Here is a 24,537-nt window from a genome sequence, read left to right on the forward strand (position 1 = left end):
CAAAACAACCTAAATTTATATATTTTTGAACTAACTTTTCATAGAGCTCTCTATTTTCCACTAAAAACAACAATTATAACCATTGAGAGTTGTGTTATAAAAAACATTTTACTGGTTTTATAGGAAAATAGATGCTTCTCACTTTGCAAAAACACAAAACCTTACCAAGTATTATTGGTCTAGCTTCTACACCATAAAAAAGTCTCTAATTTATGATAAAATACCGGCAGCTGTGGAAAATTTCTGGTATTTTACCATAAATTAGAAATGTTTTCTTTTTTACAGTGTAGTGCAAACATCTTAGGCTTCAAATAAGACAAAACTGACTTACAAGTAACTTCAGCAACATATAGATGCTTTTTTAAGTGAATAATTCCTTAATATTGATGAAAAATTACTAGCTGTAAGTTAGACAAACTACCAGTGGAACAAGACATTTTTCCCATATTATAACTTATAATTATATAAGTTTTAATATATAAAAAAACATCTTGTTCCACTTTTTCACTCCATAAACACAAAATCTTACCAAGTAATTTTGGTCTATTTTATATTGCAAATTCATCAGTACATTTAAAATAAGACAAAACCAGCTAACAAGTAACTTTACAGCAAGATATAAGAGTTTGTTTTAAGTAAATAATTCCTCAATATTGAAGAAAAAGTTCTAGTTCCACTGGCAGATTATTTCACTTATAAGAAGATATTTTGTTACCAGTGCCAAGGGAACTAGAACTGGGTTGCTAAGTGACGGGCTGGGCTTGGCTGGCGTTGCTAGGTAACGGCGGCAGTGGAACTAGAACTTTTTCATCAATATTAAGGAATTACTGACTTAAAACAAGCTCCTGTATCAAGCTGAAAAGTTGCTTTTAAGTTAGTTTAGTCTTATTTCAAGTGTATTAAAGTATTTGCGCTGGAAACTAGACAAAAAATACTTGATAAGACTTTATGTTTTTGTCTTTGTTCTGTTTTTATTTCAACTAAAAATTAGAAACTTTTTTCTTTTTGTTAAAAGAAGCCAGGCAGCTGATGAGGAATCCCCTAAAACATAAAACAGGCCATGTTTCTTGGAAATGTTTGGAGAGTTTCTTGGATGGAAAATGACAGCAGGCTTGATAATTCAAAAGGTGCCAAGCAAGAGAGAGCTCCAGAACATCTGGGTTCATACAGTTGTTGTTTATATATATATATATATATATATACACATGCGGTCTCTTATAAAAGGAGAAAAACAGTAAAATGGATCTGAGCTGGAGATTTCTCGTAGATGAAGATTTATGCTGTCTTTTAACAGAGAGAGGAAGATGGATTATCCATCCCACTGGCCTTGTCTGAAAATAAATCCCCACCCAAAGTCTGGAATGTTGTTTTCTTAATATGTAGGTGACCATTTAGTCGGTCCACTTCCTATATATGTGAAAAGTGTCAGAATGTAAAGGCAGAAAAACGAGATGAGAAACTAATCTCTGGTCTTTACGCTTCCACCAATCCTGCAACTCAAAAACAAATCTTTATTTTCCCCATATGCTCATAACTCCCAAATCTGTTGTTTACAATGAATGTTTACAGGGCAGCTAATTAAAATGACTCAAAACTATTTAGCCAGTAGATGTGCTACACACATTTTTCCAACCTGTCTGTACAAAGAAGATTATTTTTATGCATTCCTATGCATTTTCTGTTACTGGGAAAGTAAATTTTTCTGGTTGTTCTGCCACTATGTAACTGGTCCAAGTGTAGTTAAAGTTGTTTTTGCATTGGGGACTTCCCACCAAGCAACAAACCTGACTTCAGAGCTGAAGCTTCATCCAGACCTCTTTTAGACTTGAGTCAATGTTTGATCAAAATGTAGTCCTGATTTAAACCTGCAGATTGTTTACTGCTTTCACTCCTGATGGTCCGTTAGATTCGGTTCAACTGGGCGGCTTCACCCACCTTGTAGGCCAGAGATCCCGGGAACGCCAGGATGGCCCGTTTGTCCAAAGTCTCCCTTTTCACCCTTCGGGCCTGGAGGTCCTGCAAAAACAGGAAAAACTTTACAAACACAGTTAATTATTTAATGTATGGCTGACAGAGAACAGCAGCACTGCAAAAAACTAAATGTTACCACGTATTTTTTGTGTATTTTCTAGTCCAAATATCTTCGTACACTTGAAATAAGACAAAACTAACTTATAATTAACTTTTCATCAAGATACATTGATAAAAAGTACTTGTTCCTTCGGCAGATTATGTGACTTAGAACAAGACATTTTTCTATTTTACAAGTGAAATATCTTAATAGAACAAGAACATTTTCACCAATATTAAAGAATTATTTACTTAAAACTGGCTGAAAAGTTACGATAAAAAGAGAAGAACAATACTGGGAGGCTTGTGTAACTTTTGAGGCTCTAAATTTGTTTTATTTCGCTGAACTGAATAAAAATAAGACTATAGATTTTAAAAGTCAGAGACTCTTAGTGTAGGCAATGATAATAGAATTTTGACTTATAATTTAATCATTTATTTGTTAACTAACATGATAATGCACATTAGTCAACATTTCTGTAAATGTTTTCTACAGAATTAGACAAAATACAAGTTTTTATCTGCTGTGCCTGGACAATGAGTAACTTCTCATTGCTAAAAATAAACAAAAGTTGAACAAAATGAAGTAAATATGAATTAATTACACAAATATTGCCAATGAATTGGTTTGATTAGTTCAACTTTTTTCCATAATAAAATGAATGAAAAAACAAAAACTACACATCATTAACACCAAGAGTGAAGCATGGTGATGGTAGCATCATGCTTTCTGACTGAAAGACATTTCATTTAATTTTATTTATTTGATTAAAACAATGCAAGTTAATCATAATTCTTGAAGAAATTAGCATTATAGCTAAATTTCCTCAATGTCCTAAAACAAGTAAGCAGAAAATCTAAATATACAACTCACAGGACAGAACATAGTTCTTAAAGTTCTATAAAAAGAATTTAAAAAATACCTAAAACAAGCTTGGGAATTGTTGTCTAATAGACAACAGAGTTGTCTAATAAAATTAAAAAGATGACAGAAGAGGCATTTTCCCATTACATTACAGATGTTTTGTTTTCCAAAAAGGAAACCCTGAGGACTAAACCTTTATTTGGTGCTGATTATAATTTAAATTATATCATGAAACTCTAAAGATCGTTGCATTTATTTATAGTTGTAACAGCACACACAGAAACATTGCTGCTAAAGGAAAGTCAAACTGGATCTGACACCGGCCTGCAGATTCAGTCCAAACGTTTGTTAGGAGATTCAGGGAGGAAAGAAGCCAAATAACGAGAGAACAAGGAAGAAAAGTCTGGCCACAATTAAAACCACATGTTTAAACAACCACAGCACAGCTTATGGGAATACCGAGAAATTCAGGACTTGTTTTTGTGCAGTTGGTCATCATCCTGTGGACCTGCAGTTTGCAGGTTTCTGGAGCTGCAAAACTGTAAGCATGTAGCATGACCAGGTCCCTGAGAACGGGATAAAGGCCACAAAAACACAGTTTTCATGAAAACCAAGAAACACAAGCCAACATGAAATCAGAATGAGGAGGAAACATAGAAACAAAGCTGGAGCTTCAACAAAAATAATGTCCAACTGGAGTCAATGCCGAGTAAAAAAGATTAAATCTGCTGAATGTAGTGGAGCACAAAGATTAATGCCTGATTAATTTACAGTTCAGGTTAACAACATCGTCATTTAGTTATAGTTCCTCGATCACAACAGATATCTGAGCAGAGCTGGGTAGTAACTAGTTACATTTACTCAATTACATTTACTTCAGTAACCTTTTCTAAAAAATTTACTTTTAGGAGAATTTATTTTACTTTTACTTGAGTAATTTTACCATGAAGTATTTCTACTCTTACTTGAGTAAAATTTCTGGATTTTCTACCTATTGAATGAAGAACAAACATATTTTAACCAAACATTCACCAGACACAGACACACACCTGCAGTTTTTGTTAGTTTCATAACTTCTTTATTGAAAAAAATTAATTTGGAAAAAAAATTCTTTTGCCCGAATTTGTTATTTTGTGTTACTTATCTGAATTATTGTAATTTTTGTCCTTAAAATATCAAAATTTCCACTTAACTAACCCTAACCCTACCAAATACTTTTTAAACTCTTACTGGAATCATTTCTTGGACGGCTACGTTTTACTTTTACTTGAGCAAAAATATGTTGAAATATCACTACTCTTACTGCTAAAAGCAGAGTACATCTGCTAAAACAAGCAGTAGTTTATGTCCTTTTAGTCTGAAACTGCAAGATATTTTTAAATAGTGCTACTTTTACTTGAATACCATTTTTGGAAACTCTACCCACATCTGTATGTGACACATGAAGGTCATTTTAGCATTTTTAATCGCAGTGCAGCATGTTATTGTAAAAATCGTTCTCCACTGAGGTCATATTTTCTCCAAATTTCCCATTAGCGACTTGAATATTTCAAGATGGCCGCCGTTTTTGAGTCTTTTAAGCCAGATATTGCCATATAATGTTCCCCATTTTATTGACTTTATGTCACATCATATGTTTTTAACTACAGTCACCCAATTCATGAAAATGAAAGAAAATGAAAGTTAGAATATGTAGCAATAAAAATTAAGAAATTTATGGATAACCCTGAGAATGTTTCTTATACCAGAGTCTTCAGTCAGAGGCTTCTTCAGACTCACTGTAACACTGACTGCTACAGGAGATCATTCACAGCCATCAGGATCTTCAACAAATGTTTTAAGAAAATTGCGTAATATTTAATTTTCCTCTGGGACTATCAAAGTATTTTTTAAATTAATTGAATTTCAAAAGTATTCATATTACTTAAACTTTTTTTTTGGCATTTTGTGAAGTTGAAACCATAAAGTTCAATGTCTTAATTCAAGCAATGTCAAGTAGAATTGAAAAACAGATAGAGAACGTTACAAGAGTTTAAAATATTTTCACCAAATTAAATTATAACTTTTTTTTATTTGGCTCCCTTTGCTTTCATTTTCTTAAATAAATATCAAAGCAACTAACAGCCTTCAGAGTCCCACTAATTAAGAATAAAGCTGCTGTTTGAATCTCTCTGCAAAATTCCTATTAGTCAAAACTAACAGGAGAACATCACTGTGACTCTGGAGGAGCTGCAGAGTTTCCACTTCTCCACAAATCCAGTTTTTATGAAAGAAAGAGCAGCATCGTCTTAGCAAAAGTAATCCATCCTGCTTGTAGTTTGCTGCTGAACAGGAAACATGTGGAAGATCAGAAGGGATAAAAACAGAAGAAGACATTTACAAGAGAAACTGAGAATGTGTTGAAAATCCTGCGACGCTTTTGCCCTCTGCAAGGTCAGGTTACTGTGAATTAACTCATGAGAGATTCATGGTTATCGTAACAAAGAACTCAATGGGATACCTTTCAGATTTTTGTCATTAAATTAACACATAACATATGTGGCACTGAGTGAGTCGGAATGAAAATAGAGCAAAGCAGCCTAATTAAAATAAAGAAGAGACCGAACCAAAAGCAGCCGTGGCGAGAGAAAAAAGGACGGCGGGTAAACATGGATGGAGATGTGAAACGTTTCTTGGCATAGGTGACGCAGAGCTGATTACCGATGAATGTGGCCACAGAGCTCAAACTGATGACAGGGCTGATTTGAGTTTTCATTCCGGGTAAAGCTCTAAATTTAAGCCTCAATTATTTGCAGGCTGAGGAGCCACATGTGACGCGCAGACCCAAACTTCAGGGGTCCCATTTGGTTTGCCATCAGTTCTTCATGCTGTGTCCCCTGCTGACATTACATCATGGCATACCTTTTGATTTTAACAAGCCTGAGAAGTAATTTGCTACGCTGGTAATGAGAAATGCATTGCATCTGGAGTAATCAGGTCTGCAGAGATTGGAGGAGGAACACAGAGGGTTGCTTAGTACTCCAGGGTTGAAATCAAAAATGGAAAATGAAGTTGCACGCTAGAGTTGCTTGCAGTCAGTCAGTCATACTCCAAACATGGCTGAGAGGCGCGCAGAGGTAGAGATTCATTAAGAAACTCTCATGTTCTGATGTTTTATGGACATCTGACTTTGTAAAAGTTACATTAAACAGCAGCACAAATCAAACGCTTCAGGCATTTTAGATTCCTATTAATCAGAGAGGAGACAAAACGTATTCAAATTCATTAAAAAGTTAAGTCATACGCTGTTCTCAACAAATGCAACGCAGCCCCTGAGTTTTTTCACAATCATTTCCAGAGGGGTCTGCATAAGGGAGCACAGATGTGACTTACTCAGCTGATTTTGTTAGGATAAAAGTCTGGAACATCTTAGAATGAGCCTGTGTCTAAAACTAGCATGTAAATCTTTGAACAATTCATGACAGGAGAGGGTTTGTGTTGACGACAGTTGCTCCCAAATACCTCCATAAACCTTAGCTAATGCTAAAGTGCTACTTAAACATAGTGTTTAGGGAGGAAGCTAATGCTAAAGCGCTATTTAAACATGGTGTTCAGCGAGGAAGCTAATGCTAAAGCGGTATTTAAACATGGTGTTCAGCGAGGAAGCTAATGCTAAAGCGCTATTTAAACATGGTGTTTAGGGAGGAAGCTAATGCTAAAGCGCTATTTAAACATGGTGTTCAGGGAGGAAGCTAATGCTAAAGCGCTATTTAAACATGGTGTTTAGGGAGGAAGCTAATGCTAAAGCGCTATTTAAACATGGTGTTTAGGGAGGAAGCTAATGCTAAAGCGCTATTTAAACATGGTGTTTAGGGAGGAAGCTAATGCTAAAGCGCTATTTAAACATGGTGTTCAGGGAGGAAGCTAATGCTAAAGCGCTATTTAAACATGGTGTTTAGAGAGGAAGCTAATGCTAAAGCGCTATTTAAACGTGGTGTTTAGGGAGGAAGCTAATGCTAAAGTGCTATTTAAACATGGTGTTCAGGGAGGAAGCTAATGCTAAAGCGCTATTTAAACGTGGTGTTTAGGGAGGAAGCTAATGCTAAAGCGCTATTTAAACATGGTGTTCAGGGAGGAAGCTAATGCTAAAGCGCTATTTAAACGTGGTGTTTAGGGAGGAAGCTAATGCTAAAGCGCTAAGTTTAATCATGATAATACCCACTATGAATTATAACAGTAAATTTTGATTCTGCACAGTTGTTCTGCAGTTTTTTTAGCTGTTGCGTTTTGCTACCTCGGTTGCTGATTTTGCCTAGAACATTTTAAACTGCTTGCTGTTCTACCGCGAAACATTCTGGGGATAAAATACGTGTCATTTGCTGCACCGCCTGTGTCTAAAGGTAGCATGTAAGTCTTTGTACAATTGATGGCAGAAGACAGTTTGTGCTGATGACAGTTGCGCCCAAATACCGCCATCTTCTTATTCATTAATAGAGTAGGGAAGCATGGATGTAGAAGAGCAACACCAGCCAAGCCCCGCTCGTTACCAATGCTTCAAAACTATTCAATGTCTTTTATTGGGTCTTTTAGCAAGATATTGCTCCAAAACATCACAGAAACTCACCAGATATTTAATAACTTCTTCTCTGACTGCACCAAAATGCTGCAATAAAACCTGTGGGAAGAGTTGAGGAAAAAAGTACCTAATGTTGCATGTTTTTAATATCTCTACAGATGTTGTAGATCATATGTATAATAATACTGTTGTGTCATAAACAGGTTTCTTTTATAGGACTAAAACTCCAGTTTCTATGGTGCTCCATAAAAATAAAACAAAACCCTCTAATAATGTCAAACTTCATGTGTTTGACCAAAGTAAGAGTTGTTTACTTTCCTTCAGATCTGTAATTTATACTAATCCAACATTGGATTAACAAGATGAAACATCATCCTAGATTATTACATGTTTAATGCCAAAAACAAAATGGAAAGTAGTGAGGAAAAAATCCTGAGTCACATGATTGAAGAAGTGAGAGAACAATCTACAGCAGCAACAAGTTATCTAACTTTAATATGATATTTACATCTTTACAGTGGTAGTAAAGCTATTTAGATTTACTTAGATAACCAGTTACTAGATGCTTTGAAGTAACCAAAGTTTCAAGGTAAAAGCAGATCTATGGAAACTTGTTTAAAAAAACATAATCACATTTTGCAAGTTTGTGTACTTCCATTGCAAATGCATCTAAAAAAGCCAAAGCACTAAAAAAAACACTCAGTTGTTTTTTGACAATGATTTGTGGTGTCTGGAAAACAACCTGTTTCAAAAACTTCCCGATTGCTAAGTCAAATTTGACGGACACTGTTCCGTCACCTAGCAACCCCACACAAGCTCAATCCCGTTACCTAGCAAGCCAAGCAGAGCTACAGCACATTTAGTCAGCTGGTTTTACCTCCGAATGCGCTGTACAATGGCTGTTGGATCAAAGTGTTTGTTTATTGACTTTACTATTCAGAAACTACAGGCTGTATTCTTGTTGGTTGTTCTGCTTTTCAAATATGTACGTTTGCATAATTTTGATTCTGTTTGCATCTATTTTCATGTGTGAGTGTAAACGTTGAGTTTGGTGGCATTGCGAGCAGAAGATGATTTGGATTTAGAGTGACAAGAGGCCTCAAAACATTTCATTCCGAAAGAAACTCTGGTCTCAAATCTCTTCATCTAAGAATAATTTTGTGCAAAAAAATGTAATGAACATGTTTAGTATCTATTATAACCTCTTCAGGGACGTATAATAGGTCACCTTTAAATGTAAGTTGTATTGTGATTTTAACATAAATTGAGGTTGGTCATCTTAAACTCTGGACATAATCAGATCTTTGCTCACCCTCTAGAGTCGTGAGGTTCTTCAGGGTCATGGCGTGCTCCCAGTCCTTCAGCCGCAGATCCTCTGTGATCGAGTTCAGCATCTCCATCTCGTTCCTCAGCTGCGTCTCCGTGTGGATGTGTGTCACCCATAAACTGCTGGTGTCGTCTGTGATGTTGTGGATCTGTATCTGAGCAGACATAATGCAGATTGTTATATGGCTTTTCCAGCAGCAGTTTCACTGCAATAACACAAAATCTATTCTTTTCCTTTTCCAGTTTCTAGTGCAAATATATATCAGTGCACTTAAAATATGACAAAACTAACTTCCAAGTCATTTCCAGGAAGATATAGGAGCTTGTTTCAAGTCAATAAATCCCTAATACTGATGAAAAAGTTCTAGTTCCACTGGTGCTGTTACCTAGCAACACCAGCCAAGCCCCGCTTGTTACCTAGCAACCGAGTTCTAGTTCCACTGGCAGATTTTTTAACTTATATCAAGACATTTTTCACATGTTATAAAACAGGGCTGTCAACCTCATTTTCATTTTGGGCCATATCAAAAATTTGAATGCTCTTAAAAGGCCGGTTGTGCCAAAATATATTGATAAAATCAATTAAAAAGTTAAAATAACAATAAATAGCTGTTCCTCCAAGATTTTGTAATTATTTTTTGCAATCAAACTTACAGATTTTGTGGTGCCAATTTAAAAATGTTTGTAAGGAATTTTTCTATTTATGCTAATGTATGATGTTAAATGTGAGTTTTAATTGGTTGCCGTATAAATTACAGACTATGACTAACTTGACATCAAGCAAGGCTTAGGCTGCAGTCACTTAAACTCAATGTTTTTGACCAATTTTGAGAAAATTTGCAGTAAAATCAGATCAAAATGTGGCGATTTGTTGATTTTGTGTGAATTTTGAAGCTTTGTGAAAAACTGGAAGGACTTACTGACGTAATCTGGAGTGTAAAGGGCCACCTGAAAAGCTACGGCGGGTCAGATTTGGCCCCCGACCCTCGAGTTTGACTCATCTGACAATGGAACTAGTACTTTTTTCATAAATAATAAAGAACTACTGACTTAAAACAAGTTTCTATATCTTGCTGAAAAGTTACTTTTAAGTTAGTTTTGTCTTATTTCAAATGTATTAAGATATTTGAACTAGAAACTAAACCAAAAACACTTGGTAAGATTTTGTGTTTTTGTAGTGTTCAACAATTATTATGCTGTTTTTTAATCTCCAACCTGCAGGTCTTTTATTTTAAGGTGATGAACGCTGATGTCGTTGGTGAAGGTGTGATTTACAGCTCCAATAGTCCAGTTGACTTCGTCTAGTTTCTCTCTGAGTCCATTCAAATGTCCTGACGCGTCCCTGAAACACAACCAGAAATGGTTAAGATTTGTCACCGTTTGACCTTTTAGTCGTCAGATTGTGGGATGTGAAGGCGAACCTCAGGAGGACGTCGTGGTCGCGGAGCCACCTGGAAGTCCGGGCCACGTCCACGCTCAGGACGGTCAGGTTTCTGCCAGCGGAGCTGCTGAAGGAGGACAGACGGTCGTCCAACTGGACCAGGTAACCTTCTGACTGCAGAGAGTTCGCCTGGATGCTCCTCAGATCGACCTCCAGGCCCTGGAGGAGGAAGAAGAGAGGATGAGACAAGATGGAGGGAAGGAAGGAGGGCTTGATGAACTAATGGATGGATGGATGAACTAATGGATGGATGGATGAACTAATGGATGGATGGATGAGCTAATGGATGGATGAACTTATGGATGGATGGATGAACTAATGGATGGATGAACTAATGGATGGATGGATGAACTAATGGATGGATGAACTAATCTCTCTGATCTCGTCTAAACAATATTTCTGCACGTTGATCAAAGTCCTAATTTAGCAACAACTCATCGTTGTTATTGTTTCACCTGAGAGATGAAGGGATTAACTTCATCTAGCCATCTAATCTATCAGTCAAATCAGATCAACCTTCTCTCTCCTGTCGGTTCTCTGACCGTTTCCTCACAGATCGTCTCTAACAGGTGGAACCGTCGGATCAGCACCAGGTGAGGCGTTTCTGTCACCTTGATGAGGATCTCCAGCCGCTGCAGCCAGCTGCTGTGGTTCTGGAAGAGGCTTTCCAGCTTCCAGATGTTTTCCAGCAGGTCGGCCTGCGTGGACGCCTCGCCCAGCGTCTGCTGGAGGACGCTGGCGTGGTCCGACGTCCGAGTCACGTTCTCCATCAGAACCTCCTGGCGCTGGGAGGAAACCTGGGACCGGGACACTGGGGAGAGGAAGAGAGACTCAGACTCTGTACTGAGGAACAGGAAACAAACCATAAAATCAGGTTTAGCCTGACGGAGGGATGGATGGAAGGACGGAGGGATGGATGGAAGGACGGAGGGATGGATGGACGGACGGAGGGATGGATGGAAGGACGGAGGGATGGATGGACGGAGGGATGGACGAACAGAGGGATGGATGGTTGGTTGGATGTCTGGAAGCGTTGTTGATCTTAAACTCTTTTAGAAATAAATCAGAGATCTGAAGGTTTGGATTCTTTAATCCATTTCTTCTGCTCCGTTTTCTTCTTTCCCATATTAAATTTTCCTTCCCAGTCTTCCCAGTGCTCTCACTGGGACCAAATCGAGCCTCTGAAAGGAACACCAATGTGTGATCAACACCACAGGTTTGCAAATGACTCTCCTGAGAATAATTTAAGCTGCGCAAAGACGATTATTCCAAGAACAGAAATTCTGCTAAGTATTTCAGCAAGTGGTCCAGATTATATTCCTTAACAACAGACTGTGTGGGAGCCACAGCTAAATCTCCAGGTTGTTAATGCAAAATTATAGAAACATAATCTGTTCCTTACACTGCAAAGCTGTTCTTATTTAGTGGTTTGTTTTTTTTGTTTTTGTTTTTTTGCCAGTTGTTTGTTGATTCTTGCGTTGTGTGTGAATTGTGAGACAGTTATTTTTTGTTTTGGGGCATGTGCACTGACTGATGGCACCTTTTGAATTTTGTTGTTCTTGTGACAATGACAATAAAGGTTTATCTTATCTTAAAAACACAAAATCTCACCAAGTAATTTTAGTTAGTTTTTAGTGCAAATGTATTAGCACAATGGAAATAAGACAAAACTAACTTAAAAGTAACTTTTCAGAAAGATAAAGAGGCTTGTTTAATGTAAATAATTCCTTAATTTTGAACTAGTTGCATTGTCAGATAAATTAATTTATTACATGGAGAAAATGTCCAATGGAACTAGAACGTTTTCATCAATAATAAGTATTTGATATACTTAATATTGAGTACTTAACTAGTCTCTGTGTCTTGCTGAAAAGTTACTTTTAAATTAGTTTGTCTCATTTCAAGTGTACCAAGATATTTGCACTAAAAACTAGACCAATATTACTTGGTAAGACTTTGAATTTTTGCAGTGTGCTGCCAAAACATACTTCTTCTTTCTCATATTTCATTTGTTTATTTAAGTTACAGCAAAGATGATCTATTAGCAAAACAAATACTAACAAACACTAATGAACAATACTGTCAATTTAAATATGTCTATCTTTATACTGATTTTTTAACTGCAATCGGAGGCAAAACAACATTTTCATGTTACATTTTAATGCAAAATAATTTCTTACACACATCCAGCAGGGATATTACATTTAGCATCAATTTTGTTTTGCTAAACTCGACCTAAACTGGGATATTGTTACAATTACTGGCAAAAAATGATTGTTTTTACCAGTTTGAATCATTTTTTTATTGTTGCCACAGGCAGTGAGTCCACTGGGACGATTTCACTTATTTTTGCTGATTTCATCATCAAAGAGCAATTGTTTCAGGCCAAGTTGTTATAAAAACCATGTGGTGGCTGCAATTTGTTAAGAGGCTGAAATTTCAAGTCCCTGCAGATCCACAAAAGAGCTGCATCACCACAACTACCGCCACAAGAGCGTGAAGTTAGCATCCCGCTCTCAAGAGCTCCAGTAAAAAGTTTTTACTGTTCAGTCTGAAATAATCCAGGCCAGATTTGGGAAGATGTTAACGTAGAAGTCATAAAATGTAGCGGTGAAACTTTAAAAGCAGAAAAATGTAAGTTCATGAACGTTTGAGTTTGATGATCCCAAACACGAGTCAGCAACTTTATAATCTAAAGCAGGGGTGTCCAAACTGTGGCCCGGGGGCCATTTAAGGCCCTTGGAATTATTTTTTCTGGTTCAAAAATGATACAAATTTGTTTCTTAAATGGAAAATGTTAAGTACACACAAAATATATGTGCATAATTAACTTTTATAATAAGTAGAACCACGTTAATAAAGAGAGTTCATTAAACTCGGCTAAATATAGCAAACGTTTGGAAAGAAAGTGACCCAAGTGACAGTGAAAGTGACTCTGGTTGAAGAAAAAAAGGCTGAAAAATGGGACATACGACTAACAAAAGTTATTTTATGCAACCCGACTGTGGATCTGTGGGATTGTAAACTCCCTGTCTCCTAACTGCAGCCAAAACCTAGTTTTTGTTGACTGTTTTCCAAAGAGCACTCACGGTCAGTGAACTGGCTGCAACAATATCTTAACCACATTAGTTCTGATTTCACAGCTCCGTGTTTTCTGAGGTCTCCTGTGAAGACTGCAAGCACCAGGGGACAGTTTATCCATTGATGTATCAAATGTTAGGAGAGCGGGCCAAGCCAGCAGCTGGGCCTCAATGTGTCATGTGGACGGATCCAGAACTTTCTGCCCATTTCGCTTTGCAATGATTTTCCATCTAAAAAGCCCGTTCACTTAACACCATCTGTTTCAAACGCTGACATCAAGCTACCAAACAATGTCTATCCACTAATCGACCTTATTTACAAACAACAGATCAGATTAACAGACAAATATTCAGGTGACCTTTGACCTACATATTTCATGAAAAGCCTATATGACAAATGAAAACCTATTTGGTCATTTTCAGTTGTAGGCATACTTCCACTAATCTGCTAACAGCAGAGCTAATTTTTCATTTAGCGTTTTACTAACTTTGATAAAAGTTTAGCGCACTTAGCTCTTGCTTAAATAGTAATTTTTACTGATAAGTTTGAAGGTGCTAGTTTACTTTGATGCTTTTTTACACTTTCATTTGAATAGAGTTCAACATCTGTGTTGACGTTTTAAGAATTCTTCAGGTAGCTAGCATTAGCTTCCACTAAATACTATGTTAACATGGCGCTTTAGCATTAGCGGAACTACACTGCAAAAACACAAAATCTTACCAGGTGATTTTGGCCTACTTTCTAGTGCAAATTTATTAATACATTTCAAATAAGACAAAAAGTCACAGCAAGATACAGAGGTTTGTTTTAAGAAAATAGTTCCTTATTATTTATGAAAAAGAACTTGTGTTGGTAGATAAATAAATTTGTAAAATGGGAAAAATGTCTTGTTATGTAGTAGAACATTTTCATAGATAAGAAATTATTTACTTAAGCAAACCTCTACTGTATGTCTTACTGACAAATTACCTGTAAGTCAGGTTGTCTCATTTAAAGTGTACTAAAATATTTGCACTAGAAACTAGGCCAAGAATAGTTGGCAAGATTTTGTCTTTTTACTATTTATGAGTAATATTTTTGAGTAAAGGTAATGTTTATTAATCGTGCTTTAGGATTAGCGTGACAAACTTTTTATTTTTTAGAAACAGGCTCGAGCTTTTTGAACCTTTACAGTCAAACCGCAACAACAAAAATTGGTGGACTCCAACAAAAACAACTCACTGTGTGGCCCCCAAAGTAACCAGATATATATTTTACTAATCCACATCAGTGGTTTTATGAGACTAAGCATATTAAACATATCTCATCTTAAAGATTTCTGATAAACTGATTCTGAAATGTTTTTCATTTTAGAGTGCTTCCTTCTGCATTTTTAAATAAACACCCGGGCTGAAGGGGACGGCATCTTTCAAAAGTACAAAACAAGAAGCAATTGTTCTCCTTGTTTATGTATTCATGTGTTTTCATGTGCGGTTCATTTAGCTGAGGAAAGAAGAGATCTGAATTTATCTCCACCTGTTTCCCTCCTAGTGGTATGCTACCCAGTACCACACACACACGCACACACACACACGCACACACGCACACACACACACACACACACACACACACCCCAACAAACCTTGAACTGGGAGGACTTTAATCAGACCCTGGTTTGTTATGGTGCAAATCAACTACAGCTAATTTACATATTCTTACCTCAACACTCAAACCACTAAGTTTTACAAAGAGAAAAGCTTCTGGCTTTTCCCGTCTGGTTCCTGCTAATGTCAAACAGCACACACACACACACACACCCCCACACCCACACACACACACACACACACAGAGATCGTCTCACAGCGGTTAGCTGGTCAGTGTTCTGGTCAAGACATTAAAAGAGAGAGAAATCTTTTAAACCTGCATTCCTTTGTGGTGCCTTCATTCATCTCTTTATCTTTTTGAGAGAGTGTGCCTCACCCTTTCTATATTTATAATGTGACACATGCTTCCTTTTTAGGGTGAAAACATCCCCATAAAATCAGGTCAAAGGTTAACGTTTAGTGACAAAGATTTAAAGTCTTCACAAAGTGCAGGTCAGGGGGAATCCCATGTCACATTTCACCCTCAATCACTGAGCCTCGAGTTCTACACATGGGCTAACAGTTTAATGTTTCCAGGTCATATTTAGGAGTCTTTAAAACCTTTCAGTGTATAAAATCTAAGACCAGAAAAACAATAAACATTGGACGACTGGTTCATAACCGCTGGCAGCAGCAGTGAGCAAACATTGTCTCTGCTAGCTAGCTAGCATGGTCACATTAGCAGCTAGTTAGTAACTGCTTTCAGTCACAAAATTTGTGAAAAAACTCCCAACTACATTCAAGATTGAATAGTCCTGCCACAGCAAAACGTAAGACCTGTGATTAGAATATTTAAGGCCAACTTACATTTTATTAAGACATTTTAAGGCCTTACATTTAGATGCGTCGATTTAAGACTTTTTAAGGATGGGCAGATACCCTAATATCCGTCTATGATGTGAAGCGAGAACAAAATTATATAACTAACCAAACTTACAAGTGGATGTTTGTATTCAGGACATTAAATGAGTGAAGAAATAAAAATATTATTCTAACTTAAAATATTTTATGGTCACTACAACCATTGAAATCTCAAGTTCGATGTCATTTTAAAAAATTATAACATTAGATTTAAGAATTAGAGAAATAAAAGCTGAATGCCAACTGCTGTTGCGGCCATTACTTAACAAGTTGTTGCTAGGTAACCACAGAAGGAGTGAGTTGCTAGGTAACCAAAGAGTGAGTGAGTTAGTTGATTCCACCAGGCTAACTTAGATGCATTATATTAATTATTGAATATCCTATCAGACATATTATCTATTGATTGCTGCATGTTGGAACTCCAGGAATAAGTTGTTGTAGCTTTTAAGGTAAAGCAAATTCTGCAGACAAAATGTATTTTGAGGGATTTAATAAATTCAAATGACTTCTGCCCATCCACCACTGATTGCTGCTCACTGCCTGTCAGCTGGCTGGTAATACTATTTCAAAATTACAGTCAGGAAACTACAATGTAAGGTATGGTAAACAGTCAAAAACTAAATGGCAGCCAGCCCTGCCCTTAAAACAATGATTGAATTTAATGTGTCAAAATAACAATTAATAAATGTTATAGATAATATTATAATGGCAATAGTTCATTTAAAAAGAAGAAAAAATGGTTTATTTTCTGTTTCAAATGAAAAAAACAGGATCTTATTTATTAAACATTGAATATTTTTGTCAATTCTTAGCTTCTTTACTAACTGTTATTGCAATTCTAGATTAAAAATATAGTCTACACTTGCGCATAGAGCTTTTTTATGACATCTACATCATCCCTACGTGTACTTTATTAAAAGTTAAGTGAAATAAAGGGATGTCTTTGTCCTTGAAGCAAGTATCTCTTGTTCAAAGTATCACCATGCACCTTTATAAGGAGGTGATTTGAACAAGTCCTGCCGGTTGGAGGCCTGCGGGGAAAACTCGGGTCAGATAGGCAATCAGAATGAATTATTGCTTAAAACCTTTAGAAATTACCCAACAACAGCAACGAATATCCCTTGTTGTTTAGTGCTGCAACTCCGGAACACCCAGTGAGACAATAAAACGAAGGAACACCATGTTTCAAACAGTTTAAATGTAATTTTCCTTAGAGCTCATTGTGTTTTAAGCAAATATGGGGAATCTCTAGTTACAAAACATGTCAAGCTATATTTTAAAACAAACACACAAAGTTAACTATTATTGCTACACGCATTCCAGACTCTGGTTTCTTTTTCGATGATGGAAACACAAAATGTTTTTGCGGCTGTATAATTTTTTTAAGCTTGTACACAAATGCACAGACCACCTAAACAAGAATAAATACCACTGGAGCTGTGATTGGCCAGTTTGGACTGCAGTGTCTCAAAACTGAGGAGAAGTTGAAAGGTTTTGCATTTCTGTTTAGCACAAACCTCAAAATGGGTGGTCTGCATAGCATGGATGTTCGGAAAATGTAAAGGAATGCTTTGAAAGCAAAAGCAACGAGATTAGAGAGCAGTCGGTGATACATTTTCTCTTCCCTTCTCCTCCTTTTGATGTTCACTCCACATGGACATGTTAGAGGAAATAAATCAGATCAGGTACAGATAGGGTGCTGACTTGACTCTCACCAGAACATTTGGTTGGAGTCATGTCAGAGCCCTTCAGTTGTCCAACTCAAACACACAGAGCTCCCACAAAATCCAGAACAAGCAGCTGTTTAATAGTCTTGTTTTTGGAGAACCTGGAAGGTGTTAAAACCTGGGGAGGAGATGTGTTTCATGTGTCAGAATAAAATAAAACTAGCTTAGACTCAGTAGCTGCCTTTGAATTAACCATAAAATTTTACAAATTGAAACTACAAAAATAAATTTTCTTAATGGAAACACACCAATTTTGAAAAAACTAAATAAACCGTTTTTGCGTTAGGATGATGTGGTTTTTCTGCCGTATCGAAATATTTTTCACATCATACGAGTCACGTGATCAACAGCTGGATGTTACTGCTGGTGAAAACAACAAAGAAGACTAGAGGAAGAAGTAAGAGGATGAAGTTTTTGTTTTAATTCAGACAACCTGCAGCCGAATCCACTAGAAGTCTCATAGCATCACACAGTTCATAAAGTTGACTTGAATACATAGCTGTTCTGTAAAATGGCCGACTACAATTTCCCCAAAACACTGCGTATGTAGTTGTTTGCAACTCCAGTTGAGCTCCAGTACATCTGGTCGGTTTTACTGCTGTTTTGTGCTGTACAATGGCTGCTGGAAAAGACAAAGAGTTATTTTGCTGACTAACCTCTTGCTGCATTCTTGTTGGTTTTGCAGGAGGTTCTACTAATGCCTTTCAAAGATGCATGTTTGTATAATTGGGCATCTGTTTGCAGCCATTTTCATGTGCGAATGTAAACGTTGAGTTGGGAGGCGTGGCCAGCAGCAGCTTACTTGGATTTAAAGTGACAGAGCCCTAAAATAGCTCATTCTTAAAGGAGCTAAAAATAGACCAGAGTAAATTCTCATCATCTAAAAATTATTTTGTGCACAAAATGTAATGAACATGTTTTTTATAACCCATATATACATCCATATCCATTCAAAGAAGCATAAGAGGTCATCTTTAAGGTATATTTAGTGCTTAAACTATTGAAATAGGCAGCTATAAGAGATTTTAGAAAGGAGGCATCAAGTATTTTTGAATAATAGTTATTTGGGGCAGTTGTTGTCTACAAAACTAAAAGTTATCCATTGTAAAAATGACAACCTGAGTGCAGCAAGAACAGAGCTGACAACAATCCAGTGAAGAGAAAAGAAAATCTGAGAGAATATATGTTGCTGAGCTGATGACAGATGAAGAACAGGCAGTAACACAAAACCAGGCAACACATGGGAAGATGAATGAGGGGTATGAGGTTGCCATAGTAACGCAGAAAAAACCTGACGTTTACTGAAACAAAACATTAGATAAAACTTAACTTCCCCTGGATAGTGATAACTTCCTAGGAAACCAAAACCAAACCGAAAAGAGTACTCAACTCATATATTATTACAGCTTTCTATTTAAATAAAAGATAATAATCCATGGGCACTTGAGAGAAAAAGCATTGATTTATATGCAGCGTAAAATAATAACACTATTCTGCTCAAACCGAAGCACTTTTGTGACCTGAACTCAACCACAGCCTGGGAGCCAACCTAAAGTGATCTGCTCCTCCTGTCAACTTGAATACAGTTTTTAAGTGTGATGCCTCATTCATTCACATGAATAAAAATGGAGTTACAAAAATGCATATCATAACATGAGGATAAATATTTTAGCACTAAAATAGGAGGAAAAACTTCACAATGACAGGTTTGAAGGTAACTTATTGTCATTGTAATTTCAGATTAAACTGGATCTGTCTCTTTAAGACAGATAAAACCACAGACTGTATGATTAGGACTGGACAACAAATCAATAATAATATATTGCGATAGACACGTGATCAATATCAATAGATAATACAGCTGATAATATATTCAATAAATTTCTCGCAGCCAGCTAAGCAAGGATGGTGGCTCTAACTCACTCGCTCTTTGGTTGCCTAGCAACAACATGTAACAAATAGTCTCAAGTCCCCCCCCAAACTTCGGTTACCTAGCAACAACCTGCTGAGTAACTGCAGCAGTTTAAAGTTTCTCCACTGTGCTTCATAACCGATTAAAAATGTAAAAAACTGTGAATGAAACAGGAAAGTTTTATACCATTAGTTTGGTAATATTGCAAAAAACGAATCAATAATTACCGATATCGACTGATATGAAATGCTTTTGGAGTTATATGTTTTTTAGAGCTAGGTATAATCAAACCCAAAATTACAAAGCCATTTGGTGCGGGCTCCATAACTGACCAAACAGATGAAAACGATCCCACCGGTGAGAAGGGTGAGAAAATACCAACCTAAGGTTCAATAAAACAGCTGTTCTCTAAAGCTAAATATAGACACTGCGTTTTATACGAGTCGCTCTGTCGCATTTAATCAAGATCCTCTTTTCTAAAAAGATTTTATTTTAGCATCCGCCTCGTTTTAGCCAAACAGAAACGGACCAACATCCTCCGTGACTTTGAGGGAACGCCAGCAGCAGGAAGGAGGAAGCGGGGAAACAAAGAAGAAAGAGGCTTTTTGTGACCTGAGGATCTGAAAGCCTTTGCTGCGGGGAATGAGAATGAAATTACAGGATCTTAAAATTTGAGAGAGAACCACCTGCTTTGTTTGAGCTGGGATCAAAAGGCAGCCGACGTTTTATTTTAAATGGATCTCCAGCAGAAGGTTTAGTTCTCATGCTGAGTTACGTTCTGATGAAATATGTGAGATCAAGGCCGAAAGGGGAAGTGGAAGCTCAGAACAAATAATTCAATAATGAAATATAATAACCAGGCTGTAATAATCATCAATTGGACAAGATGGAAAAACTCAGACATAAAGTCTTTTGTTAATATTTCCTGTTAAACATGTCATTATTGTGACTTTTACTTTAAAATGTAGTTAATTTTCAATCTTGGTGTTTTTTATGTGCACATCAGTAGCAAAAAGAAAAGAAGCACATTACATGTTTATGTCTTTGTTTTTAAAATCCTGCCTGAACCCACAAAAAACAGAGTATGCTGCAGTAAACTGCAGTCGTTAATGCTGAGAATGAGCAAACATTCCTAATTGTGCTTCACTTTATGGCACTATTGGGTTTTCTTAAGGAAACACTACATATATTTGCAATATTATATCTCTTATGTTGTGTCTTAATTGCTTTCAGATGTAAATTATATTGTTAAAAACCCAGATTTTTCCGTCCTGGGAAAAACCGTAAAATTAAATCACAAAGTGTCTTTCATTGCAATGCAGGAGCTTCTAATCATTTCAATACATTTTTGAAGTTATTTTACATTCAGTAATTCTAGTTTTGATAAATCTAAGGCCTTATTGAGTTACATAGCCTTATTTTGGCTGTTTAGATTACAAAAATTGCAACATTTGGTAAATTCTTCAGCTGCTCTGAGTTAAATGAACCAAACCCTTTGAGCAAGCTGTTCACCTCCTCACCTGTGGGGGGCGATGCACCAAAGGAAACAACATGAGAAACTCTGCAAAACACTGAATGTAACTTTGTTCTTCATGTAATGTTAACAAAAATAGAGTGATGTCAGATTTGAGTGATTTTAGTCTTTTGTCTTATTTTAAAAACTCGAGTGATTCCTCTGCTAGCGATAGACTTATGGTGCTTCACAGCAAACGCGATTTGAGATTCAGGAGTGTCTGGTTTATATTCAATGCGCGTCAAGGGCGCCGCGATCGAAGCATTTTGAGCGTTTGACACGCGTCCAATGCGTCCGACGCTGGAGTTGAAAAATCTGAACTTTCGCCGCTCAACGCGGAGCGTCAGCCAATCAGAGACACGCCGCTATGTGACATAGTGGCGGCTGTAGTTGGTGTCCTGCCAGGAGATGCAGGCACCGATGCCAGTTATCGGGTCATCAAACTGGGCTCGAAGGAGACGAAAACAGCGCTGAGTCCGACCCTCGTCAGCGCCCAGCTAGCTTGTGAAACTCACAAGACCTCCGAATTATCTGGTAAATTCAAACACGCGCCCAACAGCCACTTTCTATTGATTTCAGTAAAGAAAACCTAAAAACTCTTAATATTTCAAAGTAACAGGGAGAGGGGAAAAAAGGCAGACTTCAAGGCGCATCGTGGATTTATCAGCCGTCACAATTGTTTGTTCAATAGAAATTGAACATAAATGTTTACCAAAGACGTCTAAGCCTCTGTTATGATTGCAGAAGCTTTCACTACATAATATTTTGGTGCCACTTCCTCAGTTTCATCGGCCGTAGTACCAACAGACCGGAAACAACGGCTCCTCTGAACGCTCGCCTAGAGCGATTTGGACGCGTCCGACGGACATCTAGGTAAAATGTCAAGTCTGATTTCAAAGTGCACACGTCCGATGACATGAACTTGAATCATCAGACGCGTTTTTGATGCGCGAAACGCGTTCGGTGTGAACGCAGCATTAGGGTTTGTTTTGGTTGTATTTACCCAGAATGCCCTGCAAACAAACTAGACTTGATTATAGTGGACTAACCACGGGTTTGGATGCCCCTATGACGGAAAATGAAAACAATAAAAAGAAGCAACTTCTTCAGAAAACAAGCCAGTATGAGGCAAGTGGGTGGGAGTGTGGGGTATGTTTTATGGGGAACATGCTCCTAATTCTGAAAAAACCACAAATGGCTTTCATGCTGCCATCATCCGACCACATGTGCGATGAGCATCACTTCTGGCAATATTCTCTGGATGTTTACCACTCATCCCTACTATAAAGCTAACTGTGAGGAGAAGTCGACAAGCTATTAGGCATCTATGTTTGTTGTATTTCTCAGAAATAAGGACAAAATTTCACACAAACCACATGTTTGGCTTGAGGTCGTGAACCCACATCTATACGTCTACGCCTGCAGCCTCTTAACACAAAACCTCTGGTAAACGTTAGTGCAAAGTCATGGTTGCTCACATATGACCCAGATCTGCAGCTCCACACAACATTTCTACAGAAACGCATCGACCAAGCTTACTCTTAAAGAACGACAACATCCCGTTTCACTTTCTGGAACCTGGGTGGATTACTTTAAAACGTTTAAAACTCTCTCCGGTTTGGTTCTCGTGTGTGTTTTAAGGAGAATGAAGCTTTTTGTGGAGCATGGCCAGCTGTAACTGAACTGCAGGAATGTCTGGATTAAGTGACAGTAGAGCGAAGCGGCGCTGTTTGCTTGACTTCCAGGCGTGGTTGACTTAGTAGATCCACGTGCAAAAACACGAAGCCTTAATAAGTATTTTGGTGTTTCTAGTGCAAATATCTTAGTACACTTGAAATAGGACAAATAAGTAACTTTACTGCAAGATATAGTAGCTTGTTTTAAGTTAGTAATTCCTTAATATTGATGAAAAAGTGCTAGTTCCCACTGACAATAACATACAGTAAGTAAAATAATCTGCCAGTGTAACTAGAACTTTTTCATCAATATTATGGAATTGGTGACTTAAAACAAGCTGAAGGTTTTGGATAAAAAGTTATTTGTCTCAACCTGTGGCCATTTTTTTATATGGACGATGTGGCTCACCACCCAGGGCACCATTAATTCGGCGGGCAGAAAAAATATATTACAAAAATGTTTAACTCCAAATGTTTTATATTTGGGTTGAATTTCGAGCAAAGCCAAAAATGCAGGATGAAGAATTAATTTACCATTTTGCATCCAAGCTGTCAGTTTATACAGAATAACCATTAAAACCTGGTAAAATATCAGCATTTAAACCAGAATTATTCTGTAATTTCATTAAAAATTATTCTTCTCAGTCTAGATTCTGGTGCAGATATCTTTGTACACTTAAACTAAGACTTTTCAGCAAGATGTAAGATCTTGTTTTAAGAAACATTTTTTTAATATCAGTAAAAATTAAATTACTAGTTCCACTAGGAGATTATTTCACTTATGAAACATTTTTCCATGTTATAAGTAAAATAATCTGCCAAGGGAACGAGAACTTTTTAATCAGAAAGGAATTATTGATTTAAAATAAGCTCATATTTCTTGCTGAAAAGTTACTTGTAAATTACTTTTGGAGTATTTCAAGTGTACTGAGATATTTCTAATAGAACTACACCAAAAATGGATTTTGTGTTTTTGCAGTGTATGATATTTGTTTTTTAATGTTTTCTGAAAACTAGAATTTGTTCTCAATCAACGTACCTGGTTAAATTAAAAATAAAACATAAAAAGAAGACATCTATTTTATTTTTATCGTAGATGGAATCAAATCTGTTAACTTTTTTGCTCCTAAATCTGCTTTTAGTTACATTATTAAATCTTGTGTTTACAAGTAAAGAATGACCTAAATTATGTTTTTATTGCTGTGAATTGACTCATATAACTGAATTATTGGCTTAAAATAAGCTCAGACTTTGCTGAAAAGTTACTTTTATGTTAATTTTGCCTTATTTCAAGTGTACTGAGATATTTTGATTGGAAACTAAACCAAAAATACTTGGTAATTTTCCAACGTGACTGAGATAAATGGATCACTAAATGTTTTTCTTGTTAACGGCAATAATTCTCCCTTATATTACAGATTTTTCTGTAAAATAAAATGGATTTCATTTTGATTTTGATGCACAAATTCAAGTAATTTAAAAGTAAAATAAAATAATTGATCTCTATTACAGGTACACATTGTACAGTTGTATTTCTGAATATTACATAATTTATTCCTAAATTGTGTATGTAAGGAAGCTAGTTACAAGTTTACTGCAAAGCATATAAACTACCAATATTAATAATTATAACAATAATATTCATAGGTTCCTTTAAAAATGCTCCAGGAGAAACAAAGCATCAGAGATACTGATCCCAGTGTCAGAAAGGAAATAAGTTTCAAACATTTGTTTTACATTTCAAACCTGCAGACGTCTCAAATTCATCTCCACAGCGTCGTTCTGCAGTTTAAGACGCGTCATATGTGGTTAAATTCCTCACGTTTCCAAAGCGTGTTCATCCAAACATGCTGGAAACCACAAACAATTCCCCTCTGGGGAGCCAGCG

The 24,537-nt window shown here is 36.7% G+C and overlaps 1 protein-coding gene across 2 annotated transcripts in view; it reads right to left on the reverse strand.

Moving 5' to 3' along the window:
* The window catches only part of scara5 (scavenger receptor class A member 5), a 79,098-nt gene that overhangs the window by 23,804 nt on the left and 30,757 nt on the right, over positions 1 to 24,537 (reverse strand). For both annotated transcript variants that reach the window (XM_023348290.1, XM_005803426.2), the window contains exons 4-8: positions 10,869 to 11,068; positions 10,238 to 10,416; positions 10,032 to 10,158; positions 8,803 to 8,971; positions 1,936 to 2,016 (exon numbers count right to left, since the gene is read on the reverse strand). In XM_023348290.1, the coding sequence (XP_023204058.1) occupies positions 1,936 to 2,016; positions 8,803 to 8,971; positions 10,032 to 10,158; positions 10,238 to 10,416; positions 10,869 to 11,068 (756 nt within the window). The remainder of the gene's footprint in view (positions 1 to 1,935; positions 2,017 to 8,802; positions 8,972 to 10,031; positions 10,159 to 10,237; positions 10,417 to 10,868; positions 11,069 to 24,537) is intronic.

Source organism: Xiphophorus maculatus, chromosome 15 (genome assembly GCF_002775205.1).
Source record: "Xiphophorus maculatus strain JP 163 A chromosome 15, X_maculatus-5.0-male, whole genome shotgun sequence".
NCBI classification, from domain to species: domain Eukaryota; kingdom Metazoa; phylum Chordata; class Actinopteri; order Cyprinodontiformes; family Poeciliidae; genus Xiphophorus; species Xiphophorus maculatus.